This window comes from Bubalus kerabau, chromosome 15, assembly GCF_029407905.1.
Source record: "Bubalus kerabau isolate K-KA32 ecotype Philippines breed swamp buffalo chromosome 15, PCC_UOA_SB_1v2, whole genome shotgun sequence".
Classification (NCBI taxonomy): Eukaryota; Metazoa; Chordata; class Mammalia; order Artiodactyla; family Bovidae; genus Bubalus; species Bubalus kerabau.
The window spans coordinates 52,933,030-52,957,938 of record NC_073638.1 but is presented as its reverse complement, the minus strand read 5'-3'; the positions used below and the strand labels follow the sequence as shown (position 1 = coordinate 52,957,938).

Here is a 24,909-nt window from a genome sequence, read left to right as displayed (position 1 = left end):
CAGAGCCTGCTTTGGGGGTCATTAACTTACTGAGCTCACTGGTCTGGATGTGGGTCTCATGTCACCACTGTTTTATTGTTTGGGGGCATGTCCTGTGCTCTGTTGCATGGTTTTATTGCTAAGCAAGCCTGCTTAGTTTTGTGGTTAAGCAAACCTGCTTTTTCGAGTTATCATTAATTTACAGGAGTTTCCCATATTTTTCTACTTATAATCCCCTAGTGGGATTAACTATTTAATCACTTATTTTTGTCCCTCTATTCTGTCACCCAGGAGATCAGCCCTGGGATTTCTTTGGAAGGAATGATGCTGAAGCTGAAACTCCAGTACTTTGGCCACCTCATGCGAAGAGTTGACTCATTGGAAAAGACTCTGATGCTGGGAGGGATCAGGGGCAAGAGGAGAAGGGGACGACAGAGGATGAGATGGCTGGATGGCGTCACTGACTCAATGGACGTGAGTCTGGGTGAACTCCGGGAGTTGGTGATGGACAGGGAGGCCTGGCGTGCTGTAGTTCATGGGGTCGCGAAGAGTCGGACACGACTGAGCGACTGAACTGAACTGACTGATTCTGTCCCTGTCACAGCGCTTGGCTGTGTCAGCGTCACCAGCAGGAGAGGGGCTGTGGGTGACTCTGACTGTGCGTTCTGTGTCTCCCTGAGGCTCTAGCAGTCACTCAGGGCAGCGTTTGAGCTGTTTGCTCAGTGAGGCCCAGCAGGGGTAGGAGACCCACCCTGGGCAAACACTCAGATCCGGCTCCAGGTGGGACTAGGGTGCTGAACCTGCTGCTGCCTGCCATCAAACTGTAAAGGACACATCCCTCAAGGCCATGCCAGCCCTGGGGGCCTCAGAGTGCTCTGTCCTCAGCCGTTCCAGGAGGGGCCTCTGGAATCACCTCTCTGCTGCTTCCTGGTGACATCACACAGGTCATTGCTCAGTCTTCTAGAACGGTGCCCCCAGGATACAGCCACGTTCCCCTAGGCAACCTGGGAATTTTCTTACCCAAACTGGCAAGGCCGGTTACCCCAGAGGAGAGGAGCTGGGGGAAGAAGGGGTCAGGGGGGCCTTCTCCTCATCTCCCAGAGGGGAGATCGAGGCAGCCCTCTGTCTGTCTGACTAGATGGTGAGTAGGAGGGAGCACCAGAAGCAAGTCAGGATGTGGTAGCCCCTCATTGTCTAGGACACTTGGGCAGGGGAGGAATCTTGAAGCAAAGAGGGTGGTGACTGCCCCCAAGGTCACCTCTAGGGTAGTGAAAGGGGTGGCATATAGTGGGGAGCACGGACAGAGCCTTGGGTTAGGAACTGGGAGACCTAAGATCTTATCTGTGCTCTGACCCTGCTGCTTGGGCCTTTGTTTCGCCATCTGTACAGTTAGGGGCTGTGGTCAGGTGATGTTAGTCTGCAGGTCTTTAGTCTTGATGGGAGCTCAGTGAGGGGAGTTGAGAAAGGAGTGTTATGGACCAGGTCATGGATGGCTCCAGGCAGGTGTCCTGACTCTGTTTCAACAGCTGGCAGGGGTCAGTGAGCAAGAACTGGTGTGAATATCTCCAAACAACCCCCCACCCCATTCCGGGAGTCCTACTGGGTACTTGTGGTCCCCAGATAGCTTCTGTCTTACTTTGATTTAGGGGCGTCCCTATGCCTCCCACACCTCAGCTTCTCTCTGTGAGGGGCACTTGTAAAACCCGCACTTGCTCAGCGCCCTGGGCCATGATTCCTCGCATTCTTATGATGCTTCTCAGCTTGCTAAGCACCTTCTCTTTCTCGTACATGCTCCGCCTTCCACCCGACTCTGAGTCCTGCTTGGTGTTGTCCCCATCCTGGGGCTGGGGCCGGGAAGGGCACCTCCACCCAATCCACTTTCTGTTGACCCCTGTGACTGGGACAGGGGCTGCAGGGGCAGACAGGGTCGTGCTTCGCCAACCTTTTCCACTGTTTACTCTTTCATGAGAACCTTAACAACCATTCTATCAAGGTATTTCCTTAACACTTTTTGTAGGAAATATGCTGTTTTTGAACAGTGTATTTATTCCTCCCTACCTTTCCCCTTCCAATTTATATTTTTAGTAATTTGGGCATGCACTTTTCACTTTCATGCATTGGAGAAGGAAATGGCAACCCACTCCAGTGTTCTTGCCTGGAGAATCCCAGGGACGGGGGAGCCTGGTGGGCTGCCGTCTATGGGGTCGCACAGAGTCGGACACGACTGAAGCGACTTAGCAGTAGCAGCCACTTAACACTTCCAGGCTGTGGGAAGCTGCTGCTGCTAAGTTCCAGGCTGTGGGAAGCTGCTGCTGCTCTTAGCGACCCCATGGACTGCAGCCTACCAGGCTCCTCCCGCCATGGGATTTTCCCAGCAAGAGTACTGGAGTGGGGTGCCATTATCACCAAATCCTAGGACTCCTTTCCAGGCTCCTCCCCCAGGTCACACATCCCAGCCCTCCTAGCCTTCTCTCTGCTGCTCAGGGGTGTTTGAGATGGGATATGAATCTGCTTTGATCCAGGCATGTTTGGGCGGTTGTTATGAACCCTTGAGCCAGAGATACCTAAATTCCTGGGGGACTGGGAGGGCCTGCAAGGGCAAATTGTTGATGAAGGAGGATTTATGCTCCAGCCAGCCTGGCCTAAACCACCTGGCAGGGCATGACCACCTGAGCCCAGGGGTACCAGGTCACCCACCTTTTCTGACCCAAGACCCAAAAGATTCATTCTTGGTTAATCTATATTTGGATTTGAGTGCTGATTTGATTTCTGCCATCACTACCTCCCTCAATTTGTGTGTCTCAGACTGGCAGTGCTCTCGGGGGTGGAGAAATCCTGTGAGCCTGTCCTCGCTGCTATCTCCTGCTGTCACTTCAGCCTTATCTCTTCCTCCCAGTACTAGGCGATGGGGATGAGAGGTGTACAGTCCTGGTGCCTGCTGTCATCTGATGTGTGTCACTGGGGCCCTAAAAAGGCAGAAGCCACCAGGCTAGTGCTCCTCTCCCTTTTCCTCATGGCAGATCCCAGAGGCTACAGTTCACAAAGCAGGCTCTGTACACCCCTCTTTTGAGTCTCTCATCAGCCTGGGTATGAGGCTGTCAGATAAAACTACTGAAGCCAGGGGAGGGGCAGTGAACTGCCTACGGCTGGGGTGAAGGCAGAGGATGTGTATAGCAGAGAGCCAGAGCCCTGGCCTCTTGAACCCAGAGCCCACCCCCACCCACCCCACCCCCAGGCCACCCAGTACCACACACTTAAAGAATGTGGGTTAGAAGAGCCAAGGATGATTATCTGACTGTGCTGCTCACACTGGAGATCCAGGGTCACATGGGGACCTGCAACTCATTTTACAAGACTTACTTTGCAGAATGCCCCTTGGGGTGACTTGCCATCACAGTTCCCTCCTCACCCCCTCGACTTTTAAAATTGGGCCTGATTCACAAACGTCTCAGAGCCCTAAGCACTTGAGGAAGAAACACCTCTATTTGTGAATCCACCGTGACAACTCCTCATCTTTCTCTAGCACCTTTAAGAAAAGCTGTTCCATCCTAGAGCTCGAGGATGGTGAGGCTAGGAGGTTATACATCCTGACGCTCACATTCTACAGATGGGAAACTCAGGCCCAGAGAGATAGGGCAGCCAGAGCCAAGGAAGGAACCCTGGGGTGGGAGGAGGCTGAGATCTGGGATCTTGGCAGGATGGCCATGTACTCACTGATGACACTGGGCAAGTGATGGGGCACTTGTGCCCTATTAGCTGCCCATCCAAGAGAGCTCACCACGAGCCCTCCCTAGTCACTAGGGTAGTGAATGCTCAGCCTTGGGCCTGTTGCCACACTCATACTGGCCTGGCCTCAGAAAAATTGAGCTATTGGCCTCAGTTAACACAGAGCAGCTGGAGACAGAGCTAGCACTAGGACCCAGGGGGCAGGTAGCAGTCTCTCTGGCTGGAAGGGGTGGCTGGAGTGCTGGTGGACATATCTCCCCTGTGGCTGTGGAGCTCTGGCCAGCTCTGCCTGGGGAGGGCCAGGGAGCCCCAGAGCTCTGGAGCCAGATGCTCTGGAAAGCCTAGTCTAATCCATGGGAGATGTGTACAGGGGTCCGCAGGAGGACTAGGGGTGGACAAGGACCAGAGTCCAGGACTGGAGGAGGATTAAAGCTCCCAGCTGGGAGTGCGATGGGAGTGGAGATTTTGCCCAAGTCTAGCCACCTTGAGAACCTTGAGGCCAGTGGTTGGTAGGGGAGGCAAGCTGTGGGCTCTTTATTGTGGTGGGAGTGTGCCCATCTTTGGGTCTGAGGGGTGTGGTATGGGGATGTCTCTGGGTGGTTCTAGGGACAGCTGCTTGTGTGTCTTAAGTAGGCTGTAGCAGAGGTGTGTACCTGTGAGTGTGGGAAGGTGTTGGAGATAAAGGGTTCACAATTAACTTCCAGAATCCCTCTTCTAGCACCTCCTCGCTCTTCCTCTCAGAGCCCTATCATCTTGGACCCCTCCTCAACCCCTGCCTGAGGACTGGTCCGGCCAGGTCCTCTTCGGGGGCGATGGGGGCGGGCGCTAGGACCCGGCTGGGCGGGGTGGGGCGGGGCTCCAAGCCCCGTCAGCTGTACCTCCGCAGCCTGGAAAATACCAAGCGCAGGAGAGCGGAGCCCCCCCGAAGCCCCCAGCCTAGCCCCTGGGGAGGGAGGAAGGTGGAGGGGGGGCGGCACGCGGGGCAGGGGGACGCGGGGCGGGGCCGGGCGGCGGGACCCACTGCTCCTCCCCCCAGAACCCCCGCGCGGCCCCGGTCGCCCGGGTAGCGGCGGCGGCGGCGGCAGAGGCGCTCGCACCCCCGGCCCCGGCTGGCCCCGGCGAGTAGCGGGCACAGGTGAGCCTGCCGGCCCCGCGGGCGCTCCACCCCGCCCCCACCACCGGCCCCGCGCGCTTCCCGCGCCGGCGCCGCTGCCGAGTTAGTTGAACCAGTCCGGCCAGCGCTGCGCGGACCCCACCGGACCGTCCGTCACCTCGGGTCCCGGCCTCCCCTGGGTCCCGACGGGCTTCCCCCGCACCCCGATACGCAGCCCCCACTCCGGCTCCCACCACCGGCGGTCTGAGGTCGCGCTTTTGCGGAGAGAGAGAGGGGCGTACTGCCCAGTGGCGGCGGTACGCTCTGGCCAGGGGGCCAGCCCCTGCCTCTCTCGAACTCGCTACCTGCCAGGACCCCGGACAGCCGCACGCGCGCCCGCAGCGTTCTGACTCCGGTTCCCAAACCGGTCTTGCAGGTCCCTGGAAGGTGGCGTCAGCATCTGCAGCCGCGTCGACGTTGGCGGAGCCTCCGCGGAGGACCCAGGACAGCCGGACCAGGACCAGGGCCCTGGGCCTCCCCATGGAGCAGTCAGCTGCCTCCCCAGAGCCCCCGGGGCCTCGGCCAGTCCTGGGCCGCGACAGCGTCCAGGTGCCCGACGACCAGGACTTCCGCAGCTTCCGGTCAGAGTGTGAGGCCGAGGCGGGCTGGAACCTGACCTACAGCAAAGCTGGTGTGTCTGTGTGGGTGCAGGCTGTGGAGATGGATCGTACCCTGCACAAGATCAAGGTAGGGTGGCCCCGCAGCAGGTGCAGCCGGCACTGCGCCCTGACTCCCTCTGACTGGGAGTCTCCCGGTCCTCCAGCAGGGGTACAGACACCTGGCTGTGCACCTCAGAGTCTCCTGTGAGAACCTAGGAGGCACAGTTTGCTGGCCAAGCCCCCAGCTCACAGATGGGCCAGCTGAGGCCTGGAGACAGGGGGTGTGACTCACTCAGCCCCTGCCTGCTCAGGGAGGTGGACCGCTGCTAAGCCCACCTAGGAGAACGGTCTTCCTCAAGGAGCCCTCTGCCCTTGAAGCCTTTATCAGGTCCTGACTTGAGTCATCGCAGGTGGGAGACTGAGCCCTTCAGTCCCGAATTCCTGATTCTCTCAGCCTGAACTGGGTCTCATTCCACACTCTCTGCACTTCTTCCTGCCTGATGCCCTGCTCTTCCCTCTTCCCTCCTGGCTGTCCCCTGAGTCTGTCCTGCAGGGACTCAGGATCCTGGATGGCAGATCCTGAAAGCAGGGCTTAGATGTCCCTGCCTCACACAGGGCCAGGCTGGGCCAGCAGGCTGGGGGAGGAGGGACCAGGGTGTAGGCCAGCAGAGGCAGGGAAGATGCAGGCATAGCTGGCCTCTCTCACAGCCATCCACTCCACTCCTCACAACCCCATGATTTTCTTCTCTTTGTCAAAGGAGGGTCGGCTTGGGGCTTGGGACCCTGTGAGCCCACCTCCCCTGGGGGAATAGATGGGGAATAGGCTAGTGAAGACTCTGATGAGAGGCCTCAGTGACTGCCTCCAACACAACACACCTGGCATTGCTGTGAGTACCACTTTTCAAGGCGGCAGATCTCCCTTCCGCGGCTCCTGGCAGTAGACTGTGCCCTCCCCTCTCTCTTGCCTCAGCCTTCCCGCTCTCCTCAGACACATGGAGAAGTGTATTCCTGTGGTGGGAGCCAGCAGAGGTGGGAGCAGAGCAGTGGACTTGGAGAGCACGCCTGCCCTCCCCCTCTCCAGCCCCTCCTGCCTGGGACCTGCTCTTGGATTCAGATTTAGCTCTGGCATCAGGGCCTCATAACAGGGCCAGAGATGTCTGACCTTCCCTGCCTGACCCTGTGCCTTTCTGTCTCACTTTGTCTTAGTCATTTAGAGCTTTGTCCATCTGTCCCCACGTAGGCACCTGGCTCACCCTTTCTGCCTTCCCTGCTCCCTTCTTGACTCTCTGTCTGCACCCTGGCTATCTGTGTTTTTCTCTCCCAGTTCCCATGTCTGTCTCCTTTTCTCCCTTTCCGGGACTCTCTACCCGGGCCGGAGGACCCTGGGCTGGGGGCTTTCCCAGAGCTGGACCTATGTCTAAGCCTGAGGAGCGGGGAAGGGCAGGGCCACTGGCATGTTCCAGCTTAGTGCTCTCCAGGGACAGGGACACATCCTATCCTTTGAGTCCTCAGCCTCCAACACAGGCCCAGCAGGGATGTTGGTTGAATGAAAGATGGAAGGAAGGAACAAATGAAGGAACAAATTGAATATAAAGTGAGCAAAGTTGTTGTGAGAAAAAGGTTGTTTTCCTGCCTGTAACCTGGGAAAGACTCAGGCTGGCCTGTGCCATGGGGTAGGGAAGCATAATCTCCCCATCAAGCTGGCTCTCCAGAAGGAAGGGTAGGGGAAAGTCTGAACTGAGCCTGGGACTCCCACCCTCTGTGTCAACAGAATGGAGCTGCCTCCTCCATCTGGCTTGGTTAATGAATAAACCCAGCCCAGTCCAGGACTGGAATTGGTGAGTCTGGGAGCCAGACCTCCACAATAGACCCCTTGTGGCCATATCAGATTTGTCAGGTGTTCTTCCTTGAGAGTAGAGGGGATTGGGAAAACTGTGGTATTGTTGGCTTATAGTTAGGGCGTACACCTGACCTTCCCTATCAGACTGAGCAGAGGTTGGAGGTGCCTTTGCAATCCCCCTTTCAAATTCACTCCTTACTGGAGTGCAAGTCCAGAGAGGAGCAGGGGCTAGCCCAGGCTCACACAGCCAAGCCCCAGCCAAGCCAGGCTTGGAACCCAGATCTCTAGCCTCCTTGCCTAGTTCTCTCTTTTGTGCTCCCCACAGTGAAGGGGGCTGGGGCCAGGAGGTGAGCAGAGCTGGGGCCTAAGGAGGGTGCTGGGCCTTGGCTCAGGGAAGGGAGGTGATCTCGAGATCTCGGATCCCCTCAGCACAGCCACATGGAGCTTTGGGGGACAGGCAGAGGTCTCCAAGCTCCCCCATCCCCAAGACTCCAGGAATCTTGTTTCCGATAAGAACCTCTGCTCTGAGTCGAGCATTTGTCTCCATTGCCTGATTGACCTTCAGCCCAGTCCGGGGCAGTAGTAAGCTTATCTCCAAGCTACAAAGAAACTGAGGCTGAGAGAGGTGAGGTCACTTGCCTGAGGTCACACAGTAGCTGAGGCAGGAGTGGAACCCAGGTCAGCCTGGCTCCAGAGCCGCTGCCTCTCTCCACTTGGGCTCACATCTTGTCAACATTTTGGCATTTGACCCCATTGGTAACTCTCTGAAGGACACGGTGTTCTCATCATCCCATTCCTGTTGATAAATGAAAAAGCTGAGTCCCAGAAAGAGGAGTGGCTTGCCAAGGTCACACAGCAGGTCTGAAGCCAGAGTTCCCAGGGTCACTCCAGGAGAATGGGACTCAACCACAGGTATTTGTTGAGCTCCCTGCTCCCCGCAGCCAGTTCTTGGTCTGCCCCCTGAGCTGGGAAAGCCAGCTGCCCGCTGGACATGCCCTGTGCACGTGAATCTAGCATGGGGGAGGAGCCACCTAGCTGCCTACCTGATTGATTTCCTCTACCTCACCCTGCTTCCCCCAGACTTATCTTCTCCCTATCCCTGTGTCCAGAGGTTCCTGGAAGTCACTGTTGCTCTGGCCCAGCATTTGGAGCCAGAAGAAAGGGACAGAGCTGCTGGAGGCCACCTCTGCCCTTTCCCTCCCTCTGGTCTGGCCTGATCCCATGCCTGCATAGTGCTCTGAGCACCAAAGAGGAGGCAGATACCGCCTCCTGTGAGGTCAGGCCGTGTCCCAAAGGCTGATGCTGAACATGGATCCTGGGCCCAGGGCAGAGGGCTGCTGGGCACCTGAATGCAGGTCTCTCAGTGCCCGGGCCAGGCTTCCTCAGAGCTGCTGTAGAGGAGAGAATTGGGAAACCAGAGGGCTGTCATTTATTCAAGCAGGGCCAGCTGGAGAAGGGGCTGAGGTCCAGTCCTGGTTATGGTGTTCTTTTGCTCTGTGTGTGACTGTGGGCACATACCTGCCCTCTCTGGGCTCTTTCTCCATCTGTGCCATGGGGCTCTCCTGGCTCCAAGAGCCTCTAGACTCAGTACCTGTGCTGGGTCCCATGGAGAGGGATGAGGCACAGGGGACAGAAAGCCGGGGATGGCATGGCATGGCTGGCCCGGTCCTGCCCTGATGCTCACGTACTCTCTGATCCTGCTGTGCACCTAGCCACCTGAGAGGCAGAGGGTGGCCAGACCTCCAGAGGGTGGAGAGAGACTGACAATTCCAGATGGCTCCCTGCCCACTGCGTGAGGCAGATATTCACAGGCAAGTGACTGAGGCAGGAGTGGGTCCCAGTGAGTAGGGGCCTTGAGGGCCTTGGCTGGAGCAGGGGTATGAGGTCTCCTGGGGGAACATGGCTGAGAACCTGAGGTTCCTCTTGCCACAGGAAGCTGAGCAGTGGGGACCTATCTCTTCTGACTTCCTGTCCTACGACTGCTCCTCTTCCCCTTTGGAGAAAGCTTGGTGACCCCTCTCTGACCTGTCTCACTGTCCACCTGCTTCCATACCACAGCCTCCTGGGTTCCAAGCTCTTAGGCTAGTGCTCAGCCCTGTCCTCTCTCAGCACCTCATTTTCTTCCCCTGTGAAATTTGGGATCATCTCAGGGATCTCCAAGGACCCTTCTTACTCTTAATGGTCTATGGGACTCAAAAGGGTCATGGGGATGGTGGAGACAGTCACAGGGCCAGGGATTTTCTTCATGTCTTTCCATTGAATCTTCACAAGTGTCTTACGAACTCCATTGAACAGATGTGGAAGCTGAGGTTCAGGGCAGGAATTCACTTGTGCAGTCAAACAGCTTGAAGGCGGCTGAGGCAGGATCAGAACCCAGGTCCTTGAGACTCCAAGGCCAGGATAACTTCAGTGTCTCGCGGCCTGCTTACTAGCACCACTGGGCCCTTCGATCTCCTGGACCCTGTCGCTCAGAACCCACCCCTCTCTCCTGCCTTAGTTCTCCCTGTGCTGTGTCATTGTGGAGGGCACCCTGGAGGGGTCCCAGCCAAGCAAGAGCCCGGTCCTTACTGTGTAACCTCGGGGTTCACTTTACCTTTCTGGGTCAGTCTTCTTATCTGTGGTGGCAGAGGCAGGTTTTAGGGGTTTGGATTGGTGAGCTCAGGTTTAGGCTGGGCTTCTGCCCCCTCGGGAGCTCAGTTTCCCTATTGCTCTAGAAAGGTGCTGGGCAGGTGGTTTGTAGAGCCTGGCCTTAGGCCATGGTAAGGGTGTCTGCAGTACTGGACACAGGGTAAGGATGGAGAGCTACAACCTTGCTCTCAAGATGGGGCTTCTGAGTCCAGGTTGAGGTCCTGATAACCCCTGGCCTGGATTCCTGGATGGTTCTAGCTCTGACTTGGTGTGGGGGGCAGCTGGAGGAAGTTGTCCAGACCTGTCCTTAAGAAACAGGGCTCCCAGAGAGCTGCCCCCCAAAGTCAGGGTCTGGATCTTCAGGTGGAAGAAATCAGAGACAGGAAAGGTCAGAGCTGGCTGGAGGCGTTAGGGAGGTATTCCTGGAGGTCCTTCCTACAGAGGGAGAGAACAGGGTTCAGGGTCCTGGCCATGTGGCCTTGGGCAGATTGCTGCCCCTGCCCCAGCTTTAGCTTCCTCATCTGTCACATGTGAGCAGCTGTGCTGGCCTGCCTATCTTTGGGCCCTTCATTCAGGTTGGAGACAAAGAGGGAAATCAGGATGCTGGAACAGACACTTGTCACAGGAGCTGCAGAGACCTGGAGGGGGCCTCTGAGCCATCCCTGGAGACCAGGGAAGGCTTCTCAAAGGAGGAATGCTCAGGTGATCGGTTTGGAATTGGGTTGAGAATGAGGAGTACAGGTTTGACAGCACTGGGAACATTTCATACAAAGGAAGAGCTATGTAAAGGCCCCCGAGGAAGGAAACAGAGCAATGTTAGAACTGCAGGTGGTATATTGTGGGTTTTGGAACTCAGAGGGGTGGAGGTGATTAGACAACTAGATCAAGGCTCTTGAATTTGGGTCCCGGAGGTTCTAGGCTACTGGGGAGGGTTTTAGACAAGGTGGGTGGTAGGAGGAAGATGCCGCTCTATTTGTCTGCACAGACATGCCAAGGCCTGCACTAAAGTAGGGCCTGTGGGGAGTGGAGCACGGGATTGCCTCCAGAAAGATTTAGGAGGGATAAGGGACAACATGGTGGTTATGGGATGTGAGATAGGATAAGTAGTGCAGCCCCCAGGAGCAAGGAACTGGTGTCGGGGGGTGCCTTCAGTCAGTCCACACTGGGCGCAGAAGAGCCCTCAGGCCCACAGGCTGGCTCTGTGCCTCCACGACCAGCTCCCCAGCCTCTGGCTTTTAAACTTTAACGAACCCCAGCTCAGTTTCCAGCCGAGAGTCTTTAAAGTTTCAGGAGATGAGAGAAAGGAGGCAGTCTTGGAGACAGATGGGTTTTCTTTCTTCCCCTGTGTCTCTGTGCCTGGTAGAGGCACCTGGAGCCAGGGCTGTGGGTGCCATGACCCCGGAGGCCTGGCACTCTTTAGGGATCTTGGACCTCAGCTGGACCTCTCCAGTCTGTTAATGAGGGGCCAGCAACCACCAATGGAGTTAGAAACTCTATTCCCTCCCTGCTCTCTTACCTTTACCCCTTACCTGGGCAGGTGAGCACCACCCCCACCCACCCCCTCAACAGGTGAGAGGAAAGGTGCTCAGACCAGGCACTGGGCTTGAGGTGCCTGGGCCCCCGTGCGTCACTTTGTCTCCTCAAGCATATTTGGTCTGGCCTCAATGCTCCAGGACCCCTGGAGCTGCAGAAACACAGGCCGTGGAGGAAAGTATCAGGCCCAGAACTTAGTGGTGGGTCCCACACCAAATACAGACCCCTCTCACTTGTCATTAAAGAGAGGCTGGGCAGGTGGCACTGGGCAGCTGGAGCTGTTCTCTGGGGCTTTAGTATAACAACTGCCTCCCTATCTCTCAGCCTGGCTCCCCGAAGGCAGCTGCTTGTTGCTTCCGACTTGTGTCTAGAATCCTTCTGTCTTAGGGCAGTTGAACAATGCCTGCAAGTTTTCCTCCTCCATGGGAAGTAGGGGTATATCCCACCTTTGGTGTCCTCTGCATCGCCTGGGCCATTTAATCTCATTCTTTGAGTTTCCTGTCATCTAACCCTGGCTTTCTGAGAATCCCCTTCAGCCTCTCCTTGATGCCCCCTTCCTAGTTTTGGACTCTTCTAGATTGCCTCGGGCCTGGTACTGGACCAGAGAAGTGTTAAGTCTGAAGGCAGAGGCCTGACAACCAGAGTGGATGGAGTTCCCTTGTGTGTCTCCAGTCTTCATTCATTCAACATACTATATGGTGAACATACTAAACACCAAGTATATCCAGGAATTCAGTGGCAAACCAAACAGATCAGACCCTGTTGTCATGAGTTTACATCCTGAGGGGGAGACAAGCATAAGATACCAGATGGTGTTTGTGTGTTATGAAGACAGGATGATGTGATGGGAGTTGTCTGGCCTTCTATATTTGGGCCTTGTGTGTGTGGAGCTGGACTGCGGGTGCCTGTGTGTATGATCTGGTCCTTGGTTGGGTAGACTGTGAGCCCCTCAGGGGCAGGGCTCCTGACAAGGGTCATTAAATCCATATTGAATGTGTGTGTGTGTGTCTGTACGTGCACCTGAGGTTATGTGTGTCTGTGCCTTTGAGTGTGAGACTGTGTGTGTTTCTGTGTCTGGCATTACTCTGTGTGTGTGAGTCACACCCCCTCACTGCAGCAGAGTTGTCTCTGATCCAATTATGTCTCCTCAGCTGTCTCCCAGTGGCTTCCGCCCCCCCAGCTCAGCTCTGGCTCTGCCTCGGTCTTCCCCTGCCTGCTTCCCTGCAGCCTCCTGTCTTTGCCTCTGGGCCTGGCTCTGGGTCTCAGAGTCTCCCCTTAGGGTGACTCTATCCCTGTCTGTGATGGTTACTACCTCTGCCTGTATGTCTCTACTTGCCCTTTTCTAACTCCCACCTTTTTTTTTCCTGTCTCAGTCATTTATTCGTTCAGCAAACCTCTTCTCATGCCTCCACCCACTCTACCAGCCTCTGTGCTGGTGCTTGGGGCCTGGGGATGGGTCACACCTGAGTCCTGCTCTGAAGTCCTAGTAGGGAGACTGATGGAGATGGTGACAGCCTTCCGTGACTCCTCAGGCCAAGGGAGACGTGGGTGACAGCATGGTGGGGGGCAGTAGTATCTGGGTAAGACCTGGGGGGCCCAACAGGAATTAGGTGGCAGGCTGAGCAGGTCTTGGTGGGTGCGGACCCAGGGTGAGGAAGGAGAGGAGGCTGAGCCAGAGTGGGGAGGACGTTTTAGGGTTTGATCTTGAAGTCGGGGAGAAGCAGCAGAGGCTTTCAGGCTGGGCAGTGCCATCATCACTGGGTTTTATTTTTTATTTTATTTGGCTGCGCCACATGGCTTGTGGGATCTTAGTTCCCTGACCAGGGATCGAGCCTAGGGCCTTAGCAGTGAAAGCACAGAGTCCTAACCCAATGGACCACCAGGGAATTCCCATCACTGGGTTTTAGAAGCTCCTGGCCGCAGGTGACAGCTTGACCTGGAAGTCAGGAAACCAGTGTTGAAGGCGCGGCTGCAGTGGTCCAAGGAGGATGGTCAGGCCTCCCTGAGTCTGGCAAAGGGAAGCTGTTGGGAAGGTCATGGCCAAGCAGAATCCCAGGTTCCAGGCACAGGAGGGGAGCAGAGGCGGGTGGGCATTGGGGTTGGGTAATACAGCAATAGTGGACATGGTCAGGGTGAGCTTTGTGGGCTGTGCAGGGGGCGGTGCCCAGGAAGCTGTTGAAGATGCAGTCCAGAGCTTCCTAGAGAGCTCTGGGCGCGTGAGGCCACTGGCGGCCCCTGAAGCCCTGGGAAGTGTTTATCCAGTTTGTCTCTGTCTGCTTGTCTGTGTGTAGGCCCTGGCCCCTGTCTTGTCTCACTGATCTCCCCAACTGTCTTTATTTTCTTGCAGGCCCACCCACTCTGTTCTTTCCCAGGTCTCCCTCCTCTGTCAGGCTCCCCCACCTCCCCCAGGGCTGGAACAAAGTGGCGGGAGCTCCAGACCAGGAGGTCAGCTTCTCAGAGGTCAGAGCAGGGTGTGCCTCAGAGGAGGCCTGGGGGGCGGGGGCGGGGGTCCAGGGAGGCTGCTGGAGACTAGGGGGAGGGCAGGAGGATGGAGGCACAGTAGGGCTGAGTCACTCAGTCCTGGTGGAGAGCAGCAGAGGGGCCTAGCTTGGCCTGCCTGAGCAGCCTCTGGGAGCTGTGTTTCGGGTAGACATGCAGTACCACCTCCCACCAGTCTCAGGAGGGCCACACTTTCGTAGAGAAGATGGGTTGAGGTTGTCTGGTGCCAGATGCTCTTCCCTTCAGAAGAGGCTTGTCTAGTCATTTTGCAGATGAGAACTCTGGGCCAGAAGCTGGGGAAAGGAGACCCTGTGAGGGGCCCACACCAAACCTGCTGCATGCTTCCAGCTCCCCTCACTGTAGGCTGCCTCCATAGCCCAGTCCCTAGCAGGGATCCCCCGGGACAGGCCTTATCTGGCCAAGTGCTGGCCCACCTGGGATTCCTTGAGTCCTTGACAGAGCAGAGCCTAAATCTTAAAGAACAACTTTAGCAGTCGACTTTGGGTCACACTGGGTTCCTGAATGGTTCTTCACTTTTCTCAGCCACCATTTACAAGTGGGCCTAATCTTCCCTCCTCCTGGGTAGTTGAAAGGATGGAATTAGGAGAATTTGCAAGGCCCCAGCACAGCACCGGGCATAGAGCTAGCACGCTGTTAACGTTTGCTGAATGGATGAATGAATGAACAGTCTGAGGTGCCCAAGGGACAGCTCCATTTCCTCCCGCTTCCATCCTTCTTCACTCGGGTTACCTTGTGGAACCACATGAGCTCTGTCCTTCCCCCAGCCAGTCCAGGCCCTTTCCAGTCCAGCACCTCTACCAGGAGCCTCTTCCCTATCCTTACACGAGGGTGCCATCTGCTATACATCCTATAAGATCCTGCTTCAGGGTGCCCCTCCCTGTACCTGCGTCCCCCTACTTTTCTCTGTCCCTGCCCTGAGCCCCCAGGTTTCATGCCTGTGTCCTGGCTGAGAATGGAAGGACTCTGAGTCCCCTCTGGCTCCACTCTCAGCATGGCTGTACTACACAGAGCATTTCCAAGGCAGCTCAGCATCAGCCTGGGCAGCGTCAGGCCCATCTCAGCTGAGTCCAGGCTCCCAGGTCCAGGGAACAAGGCCCTTGGGATTCTGGACCAACGCTGTTAACCTAGAGAAAAAATATATAGTTTCTTTATCTTGTATAAACTCTATTGTACCGACAGTAACAAGAACCCCAAAATGAGGCACAGCCAGCCTCAATTCCTGAGTAAAACTTTTCCGTGTTTCCTTCCAGCTCTCATTCGAGGGTGTAGATAATTTATATACAATCGAGCCTGTGGCACAGATACAAGTTTGTGTCCTCTTTTGTTCATTTAACACTGCATCTGTGGAAATTTCTTGCATTGCTACAGAATTATTAATTCAGGAACATTGCCGGCAGCTGCGGCTTGCCAGGCCTCTTCTGGGTTTGGAGGGGCCCTTGCCCCTGCCCCGGCCCAGAGGGACCCCACTGTCCTTCCTCAGCAGTGGGGCAATAATCTTCAAGGTAATGAATCATTCTTAACTCAACCAGGCCCTGCTGTTGGTGGTGTTCCAGGTTGTCCTCCAATATATTCTGCTAATTACAAATGCAATATTATTGTCATGAATATTGTAACAGAACTTTTTTCTTATTTTGTATTACCCCACCCCCACCCCCAAGTAAAATTTTCAGTTCCTAGAAGTTCAGAAACTGAGTTAAAAGATACATTTTTATGATTTTAAAAATATTTGCCAAATTGATTTTTAGAATAGCGGAACCAGCTTTTGCTGTCACCAACTGGGTAACAGTTTTACCATATCCTCATGGGCAGTGGGTATTTTGTATATTTTTGCTAATTTACTGAGTGTAAATTGATGTTTCAGTACAGAATTAATTTACCCTTTTTTAAAATCAGAGTTATTAAAGGTCTTACAGAAAGTCCCAGAATCTCCCTTAACTAGTCTCTGCCCCCTCTCCCCACTTACACTCCATTTTATAAGAGGATGAGAGTAGAAATAGAAATCAGCCTCACGTGCCACAGAGAGTTTGATGAGCATCCAGGAGGTCTTCACAATGACCCTTCCTTCTTTCTCCACAGAGCACTGAGGGCCACCAGTCATGGCCCAGAGCTCTAAAAGTTGAGAAGCTCACATGGGCTTGGCATCTTTGGTGGCTCACCTGTCCCTCTTTCCATTCAGGCAACGTTTCTTTACTAAACTACACCAGGCACTGGGGACACTGAGATGAACAAGGGGCCAAGATTAATCAATGTATCACAGCATTGCTGATGAAGGGAGCCAGTGGGGCAGAGGAGCAGGCCCCAAGACCAACCTGCAGAGTGTAGGGACAGGGTAGGCTGTGTGGGCAGGGCACAGCCAGGCTCAAGTGTGAGGACAACATAACGAAGAACCAGCAAGTGGCCGTCTTGGGAAAGCAGGCCTCAGCGGACCTCTCTCCTCCTGCACACCTCCACCTCTGCTTCCCTGGTTCCTTGTGTCAGTGCCCTGGAGCTGCTCTTGAGATTTGGGGCGGCCATGAGAAGGCCTCGCGGTCTCCATTCTGGGGCCCCAGAAACCCAGAGGCAAGGGCAGGTGCTCTAGCAGCTGGGCTTCATGTTGGCCCTGTGGGGCCTCTGGGAGGGGCAGTGGAAGGCCCCGAAGCCAGCGAGTAGGCGGTGAGTGGCCCCGGGGAGGAGGACTGGGAGCAGAAACAGTCAAGGCAGAGGGGCTGCTAGCACGGAGCCTCTCGTGTGCCGTGTGCCCTGGGCCAGTCTCTGAGTCCTTCAGCACCTGGACTGACACGGTGAGGGCAGTGCCTGGTGGTGGGCTGTGAGGGTGGAACCTGTGGGCTTGGGCAGGGTCCTCCCACCCCCTCCCTGTCCATCCAGCCTGTGGAGGGATCTGGGGTATTCTTGTTGTTTTCAGCTTTCTTCCTATTCCTTTATCCTGCATTTTGGTGTTAGCAAGCAGGGCCTGTGAAGTCAGGGAAAACTGTGCGGGCCTAAGGCTGGAGGCAGGGCAGCTGCCACCGGGGGCTTGGTGTGTAAGTCTCCTTTAATCCTCACAGCTTTACTCTGAGGGGAGGATTATCCCTGTTTGACAGATGAAGATACTGGGACTCAGAACTGAAGTCCTTTGCCCAGGCCAAGGCCACACAGGCAGGCAATGGCAGGGCAGAGGCCTGTCTGACCAGACAGCCTGGAATTGCTGTGAGTGTGAGCCTGGGAGGAAAATGCAATGCTCCAGTCTTCTCAGAGGAGACTTCCAAGTGCAGAGCTCCAGGGCTGGGCTTCAGAAAAAGCATGGCTCTGCCTTTCAGCCCAGTAAGAGCCGAGGATGGAGTCAGGAATTTGGTTCAGAGGAAGAATCGCTGAGCTTTGCCTCCTTGGTCAGCAAGTCCTTCTGAATACAGTGAGCACTTCATAATAACCACCAATTAACTAAGGCAGTCTCCGGTTGCCAGCATGTTTGCTTTTGCTGGCTCAGTCCTGCCTCTCGAGGAGGGGAGCATAAAGTCCTGATGCTTTCGGGTCGGGCTCCCCAGGCTCTGGTTTGCTCCACCACTGTTAGCTTTGTGGCTGTGGTCGGTCACTGTACCTCTCGGAGCCTCACTTTCTCCATCTGTAAAATGGGGTTTGATGATATCCATCAGAGTGTTGGGAGGGTAAGAGACAGTGTCTGCACAGGATGCACCTTGGCACCCTTGACAGCTGGCAGGGGTGGTCTGACCTAAATTTCAGCCCCTGTGGGGTCCACGGTCTGGTGCTGCCATCTCCTTTGTGGGATAATGAACTGGTGATTTGGAGCACTCGATAGTGGTTGTTGAGCTCTATTACTTGGGGCTGTGATTGATTTGATAGCTAGTGCTCCACCCTGGTCAGGAGTGCTGCTTCTGTGTTTAATATGGTTCTTTTGGGAGAGGCTGATGTGCTTAATAGTTGTTCTTCAACAAAACTGCTCAAATGCAACACGGTGGGAAGTCAGCACAGCCTGAGGGAGGTTTTGGAGCCCAAAGGACTGCTTCCCCTTCTCTGGGCCTCAGCTCCCCTGGTGGTAACCTGAAGAGGAATAGTGGAAGAGGTTATCTCTGGAGTCCCCAGGACTCTGGGATAATCTGTATGCCCCATCTATTCCACAGGCAAGCATATTGGAGACCCACTGTGTGAGGTCTCAGTGTCTGAGCCAGACTGGGATCCATCTGCCCACATCTCAGTTTCCTTGTTACTGCCCTGGCCATTGACCCTCAAGGTCACACCACAGCCCCGTGGACATGACCTGACTTCTTTTCTTCTGTCTTTGGTCAGCCATCTCCCTGGGTCCTGGGAGATACTGCAGTCCCTCCCCCCTACACTTCCCTCCTCTACTGGACCATCTGCCAGAGAAGCACAGGGCAAGGGGTGGGAGAAAGGAGGAGAGGAGAGTGAGACACCGGGATGGCCCTGGATCTTGCTCTGTACTGATTTATTCAAGTCTCCAGTCTCACTGCTGGAAATGCCCTCTCTCCCCTTTCAGCAATTCAGCTCTGTTTAGGTTCAGTTGCCCTCTGATCCCACAGTTCCCATGCCCCCTGCCAAGTTCACTCTCCACTGGGGTTTTATGTCCCCTTCTCTCCCACTTGCCACTTGATGGGCCCTCTTTGGGGCAGGGCCCAGGTGTGGTTTACTTACCCGTCCCTGCTGCCCAGTTGCAGGCCTGGCATGCTGCAGAATACTCCAGAAGGTAGTGAATGGATGGATGGAAGGGCAGGGCCAGGTGAGGCAAGAGAGCACCTGGGGCCCAGAATATAAAGATGCATGCACGTGTCTGTGGTCCTGGCCTTATGGAAGGGTGCCTGGCTGCTTGTGGAAGCCTGCTTAAGTAATAACAGCTACTGGTTTGGGGGATACCTGCCACGTGCCAGGCATATTGCCTACATTGAAGTGAAAGTGTCAGTTGCTCAGTTGTGTCCGACTCTGCAACCCCATGGACTGTAGCCTGCTGGTCTCCTTTGTCCATGGAATTCTGTGGGAAAGAATACTGGAGTGGGTTGCCATTTGCTTCTCCAGGGGATCTTCCCAACCCAGGGCTTGAACCCTGGTCTCCTGCATCGCAGATAGATTCTCTACTGTTTGAGCTACCAGGGAGCTCATTTTTGTCTCATATATTATCTCATTTGACCACAACATCCCCATGAGGTAGGTATTTTTATTATCCCCATTTTTCATACAAGGAGACAAAGACTCAAACTAACTAAATCTCATGCCTAAGGAGAGGAGTAGAAATTGGAACCTGGGATTGCCAGACTCAAAGCGTGCAGGCGTCACCCTGATGGCCTTCCTTGCTTGTCCATTCCCTCTGACCGTGGTTCTGTGGGGGTTCTGGGCAGTCTCAATTTTCTACATCAAGGAGTCTGGTGGAGTGTAGCGGGTACAGAGTCTAAAAATTTCTCTGGTGTCACCTGCTCCATCTGGGCCTCAGTTTTCTCAGCTGTAAAATGACTGCATGTGAGACTTCCTGCAGTAAACCAGGCCGTAAGAGCTTTGCAGCCAAGCATGGCTTGCTCCCTGGCTGAGCAGCTCTGGCACTGCCTCCGGTTCAGTTATGGTTTCCAGGAGAAGCTCCCAGGTGTCCAGCCAAAGTGACTGACTTGCCCAGGGCCCACTGGCTATGGATTCTGGTCACAGCCCTGCCCACCAGGTGCTCTCTGATGACTCACCTCTGCCCCCACCCAGCCCTCCAGAAGCCTCTTAGAATTACTTTGCCCATGTGGCGGCTGCAGCTGCACACAGGAACGACGCTGGATGTAACTGACCTCTCTTGGCTCAGCCTCCCCTGGGGGCTGTGGAAAGAGGCAGGCCCAGAGCCAGGCTGGTCGCCTGGACGCCTCAGTCTCCTTAGCTGCAGTGCCACCACCGCGGCCTGGGTTCTCACCTTCCCAGCAGGCCCCGCAGCCGACCTTCCTCCCGAGGAACATACCATGAGCATGGGAAACTTTTGAAGTTTCCTTCTTTATCTTAAAGATAAAATATCACACAGACTTTATGCTCAGCTTGGTGCCTGTTCTGTCTCGTGCTCCGCGTGCTCCTCCCGCTGCCTGCTGTCTCAGAGCGAGGCCTCAGGTCCTGAACGACAGCAGTCCAGAGGGACAAGAGGGCCTCTCTCAGTGTGCACCCAGCCGTGGGCGCAGCGGGCCCTGGGGGCACTGAGGCTGGCCTGAGGGAGGAGGACTTCCCGGGTGGATGCTAACCTACAAAGCACAATTCTGTTGTCACTCCCTCTTCATACGTATACTCACGGCCTGAGACTACACGTTTGAGGACTTGCAAAGCCAAACCAGCTTCCAAACTTGGTTTAGAGAAGTTCTGGTTTCCTGAGAAGTCACACGTGAGTGCTCCTTGAGGGTTAAGAGTATCGGAAGATCCGGTTTTTAAGTTTTGGTGCTTTCTTGCTCTATGATTTGGGCAGGTTGCTTCCTCTCCTGAGCCTCGGCTTTCTGTTTCGCAGCACAGCAGAGAAGTTGGGGGTGAAGGGTGGGTGTGTGTGTTGACCGTCCAGTGCAGTACCTGGACCTGTGTGTCGCCACACAGCGGACACTTGCCTGGGTGCTCCTGAGGATGCAGATGCAGCCTCTGCCATCTTCTCCATCGCATCCCTCTCATCGCTCTGTTTACTCACTCATTTATTCACTCACTTGTGTTCCATTCGTCTCTCCTAGTCTGATATAGTTCCTGAGTCTTTCCTTGACTTTCGTGACCCTTAGAGACCAGATATTTTGTAAAAGCCCCTCATGTAGGGTTTGTCCCATCCTCCTCATGATGAGATTTAGATCATGCATCTTTCATTGCACTCTGCCAGGAAGCATCTGAGTCGCAACTTGCCCTGTCACTAATGATGTTCCCTTTGATCACTTGATTAAGGTGGTATCTGCCAGGCAAAGTGAAGTTACTGATTTGATGGGAAGGTACTTTGAAACTCTGCAAATACCCTATTCCTCATTAAACATTCAATGTATTTATTTATTCATACCTATATATACTTTGGTTTCCTATTTTAATCAGTGGAATATAATCTGTTACTATCATTATTTACCTTAATACGTGAGTTGGCCCAGCTTTTGCCCATGGTAGGGGACCAACTGTCTTAGTTTGCCTGGGACTGAGCAGTTTCCTGGAATAAGAACTTTCAGTGCTAAACTGGCAAACCCTGATGAGTTGGTTATGGAACCAGTGGGGAGCCCTTCACTCCTGCTCCTGTGTCTGCTAGGCAAGGTCCCTATCATTTTGTGAATACACTGTCTTTACTCTCTGGCACAGTAAGACGTTCCAGGCTCCTCCTATATGTACTCCCACCCAGTCCCAGGATCACACATTTCTCCAACAAGACCTGGAAGCAGGACCTTTTGAGTATTAGGCTGCAGCACACCCTGGGCACTGGAGCAGATGGAGCTCATTCAGTTGGCCTACAGGCCACTCTGTCCTCTCTGCCACGGCCTCTTGCTGGACGCCTACTTTACACACTGAGCTTCTCTGGAAGCCTGATGCCCCGCGTCTCACCCCACACAGCTGACCACCTCCTCTATGTCCCCTTGGACGGTCTGGGCAGCTCCCCATTTCCACACTAGTCTCCTCTCTCAACTGGAAGCCTCTGAAGGATAGGCCTCAGATTCATCTCTGACTCTCCTGTGCTCTGCACAGAGCTGAAGCTGGTGAAGTGACTGAATCTAGTCATACCTTCTTGTGGAGTAGAAAAGCAGACAGAGGGTGGGGAAGGAGTGAGTCTTTTCAGTCTGAAGCTGTTCTTCAATTTCAGTTTTCTTTTTTTTCCCTTATTTATTTATTTGGCTGTGCTGGGTCTTAGTCGTGGCATGCAGGCTCTTCCGTCTTCATTTTGGCATGTGGGATCTAGTTCCTTGACCAGGGATCAAACAGAGGCCCCTCTGCATTGGGAGCACAGATTCTTAACCCCTGGACCACCAGGGAAGTCCAAAACTTCGGTTTTCATGACTAAAATGAGGCTAATACCTCAAAGTGATAGTGTGTAGAAAGCACTTAGGATAGTACCTGGCAGGTGGTGAGCACACCTCTCAGGATCTCTGGGGAACCTTTTTATTTAAATTTTTTTTCATTATTGAAGAGGCAGTGCTATATATTTTAGAAAATTAGAAATATAGACAGCAAAAAGAAAATAAAGCTATCATATGCTCATCATTTAGAGATTGCTGCTGTTAATACCTTAGCTTCCCAGGCCTTTTCTGTGCATAGATTTCCATGCCCGCCCTTGACCCCCAAAGTGAGATTATATCATGCATCCATTCTGTAACTTGCTTTTTCTTCAGGCAGCAGTATCCACAATTTTGTTTCAGTAAATTTTCAGCACATCTAATTAATACTCAGATCATGTTCACATTTCTCCAGTTGTCCCAAATGTGTCCTTTCTGCTGTTGTGTCCAAGCCAGTATGCAATCCAGGACCACACTTTCTATCTGGTTATTTGTCCTATAAATCTCAGTCCCTTCTTTATGACATCGACGTGTAGAAAGACTAGACCAGCAGCCCTGCAGAATGTCTCATCATCTGGCTTTGTCTTGTATTCTTGTGGTGACACTTAACTTGTCCCTCTGTCCATTGTATTTTTGTTAAGTGAGGCATATCCAGGGCTTGATGAGCTTACTGGTGCCTAGAATACTCAATGGGTAGTGTCCTTCCTTGTCCTTTCATCACCATCAGTGGGGCCAAGGCCTAACAAGATTAGGGGGAAGGCGATGTGACCCTTCCCTCATGGTTGCATGTATTTACTTTTTAGTAGAAAGTAGTATGTCTAACGGAGAAGGCAATGGCACCCCACTCCAGTACTCTTGCCTGGAAAATCCCATGGACAGAGGAGCCTGGTAGGCTGCAGTCCATGAGGTCGTTGAGTTGGACACGACTGAGCGACTTCACTTTCACTTTTCACTTTCATGCATTGGAGAAGGAAATGGCAACCCACTCCAGTGTTCTTGTCTGGAGAATCCCAGGGACGGGGGAGCCTGGTAGGAGGCCGTCTATGGGGTTGCACAGAGTCGGACATGACTGAAGCAACTCAGCAGCAGCAGCAGTATGTCTAAACACCCAGTTCTTGGAAACCTTTTTAAGCTACACAATAGAACTTGTCCATTTGCCGAGGGGAACTTGATCCTGGGGTTTGGGCTTTAGGGTGAAAAAAAAATCACAGAACAGGATATAGACTGAGTTTCATCTTGCCGAGTGTAAATCTAATGAAACCTGGTTCTGTTTTTATTTGCTTTCTAGACGTGTGATCTAGGTGAAGTCCCAGCATTTTTTTTTTTACTTTTTGGCCACACCCTGTAGCATGTGGGATCTTAGTTCCCCACCAGGGATAGAACTCGTGCCCCTTGCATTGGAAGGTGGAGTCTTAACCACTGGACCACCAGGGAAGTCCCAACCCCAGCTTTGCTGCTTGTTAACTGGGTGACTGTGAGCAAGTTCCTTAACCTCTCTGAGCCTTAAGTTCCTCTTTGGATTTCTTATCTGGCAGAGTTATTGTGTGGGTTAAATTTTTTTTTTTTAAAGTTTCCTCTGCTCTTTTCTCTAGCTTGAAAGCTCTTTGAGAACAAGGCTAATAAGTAATAAGAATTCAAAGATGTTTGTTGGGGGAATTCCTTGGTGGTCCAGTGGTTAGGACTCTGTGTTCCACTGAAGTGGGGGCATGGATTTGATCTGTGGTGAGGGAACTAAGATCCCACATGCCGCATGATGGGGTCAAAAACAAAACAAAAAGATGGTGTAAAAAAAGAAAGGAGGGCAAATGGTATGGCCAGGTGATAAGTACCATGGGGGAAAGACATCCATTTAGGCATTCGTTCATTCATGCTTTCATTTAACATGTACTCATGCCAGGCCGTGTACTGAATCGACTGAGCCTCTGCCCATGAAATTCAGGGGCCTGGAGAGCACAGATAAAGAGGAGGAGAGCACAGTGTATAGGAGTCCAGAAGGTTGGCTGGGTAATTCAGGAAGACTTCCTGGAGGAGGAGACCAGGACGAATGGGGAGGTTTGGTGGGGGCTGAGATGGGGGAGATAGTGTCTAGATGCAGAGGCTAACTTTGTCTGGCACACGTGGCTTCTGGGAGGGCTGGATGGGGCTCATGGCAAGAGGTGAGTCCATGTTGGCTTCAGAGGTCGCTGTTCCTCCCTGTTCTCCTTCTCCTCCTACCCCCGCCCCCTTTGCCTGCATGCCTTCCTATCCTGATTAGCGCTTTGAGCCCTGTGTGACCCTGACAACCCATGTGTCTATCTGCAGTGTCGGATGGAGTGCCGCGATGTGCCAGCAGAGACACTCTACGATGTCCTACATGACATTGAATACCGAAAAAAGTGGGACAGCAACGTCATTGAAACTTTCGACATTGCTCGCTTGACAGTCAACGCTGATGTGGGCTATTATTCTTGTGAGCAGATACAAGCACGCCAATCCCAGCCCCCTCCACCTCTACCCAGGCCTCCAGCCCAGCCTCTTCCTACCCGCTTCCCTCCTCACCGTCACTCCCGGGGCCAGGCTGCCCAGAGACCTGAGTGTAGAGATGTAGGGCTGCCTTCCCTGAATCCTTGTCCACTCCCATATACTTGAGCATATAGAAACGAGTACTTACAAACACACATGCACTCCCATGTTCATGCATGCACATTCCAGACAGACACACTTGCACGGAGTCATGTATAAAACCCACAGCCACATGCCACCTACTCACCCACCTACCCACACTTGAGGGAGACACAATAATACCACTGTTTTCTCCTACACTCACATTCACATACACAAACTGATCAGGCCAGCAAGGTAAGGGCTCTGTGAGGTGGTGAGGAGCAGGGGAAGCTGGATGCAGGAGGGGAGAGGGGCTGTTCTGTCTCCTTCCTAGCTCCAGAAATTAGGTCTGGTGGGTGGGGTCCCTGTTTAGATCAGGGGGAGTTGGCAGTT

General features: G+C 53.9%; 1 protein-coding gene across 3 annotated transcripts in view; it reads left to right on the top strand.

Annotated features, from left to right (window-relative positions):
• The first annotated feature begins 333 nt into the window (after positions 1-333).
• Positions 334-24,909, top strand: part of STARD10 (StAR related lipid transfer domain containing 10) — a 28,046-nt gene continuing 3,470 nt past the window's right edge. The window contains exons 1-3 of one of the 3 annotated variants that reach the window (XM_055549005.1): positions 334-453; positions 5,235-5,545; positions 24,235-24,382. In XM_055549005.1, the coding sequence (XP_055404980.1) occupies positions 5,339-5,545; positions 24,235-24,382 (355 nt within the window). In that variant the 5' untranslated portion in view covers positions 334-453; positions 5,235-5,338. Of the gene's footprint in view, positions 454-4,931; positions 5,116-5,234; positions 5,546-17,218; positions 17,367-24,234; positions 24,383-24,909 lie in introns of those variants that run through there. The other 2 variants (XM_055549006.1, XM_055549007.1) reach the window with 2 other exon arrangements.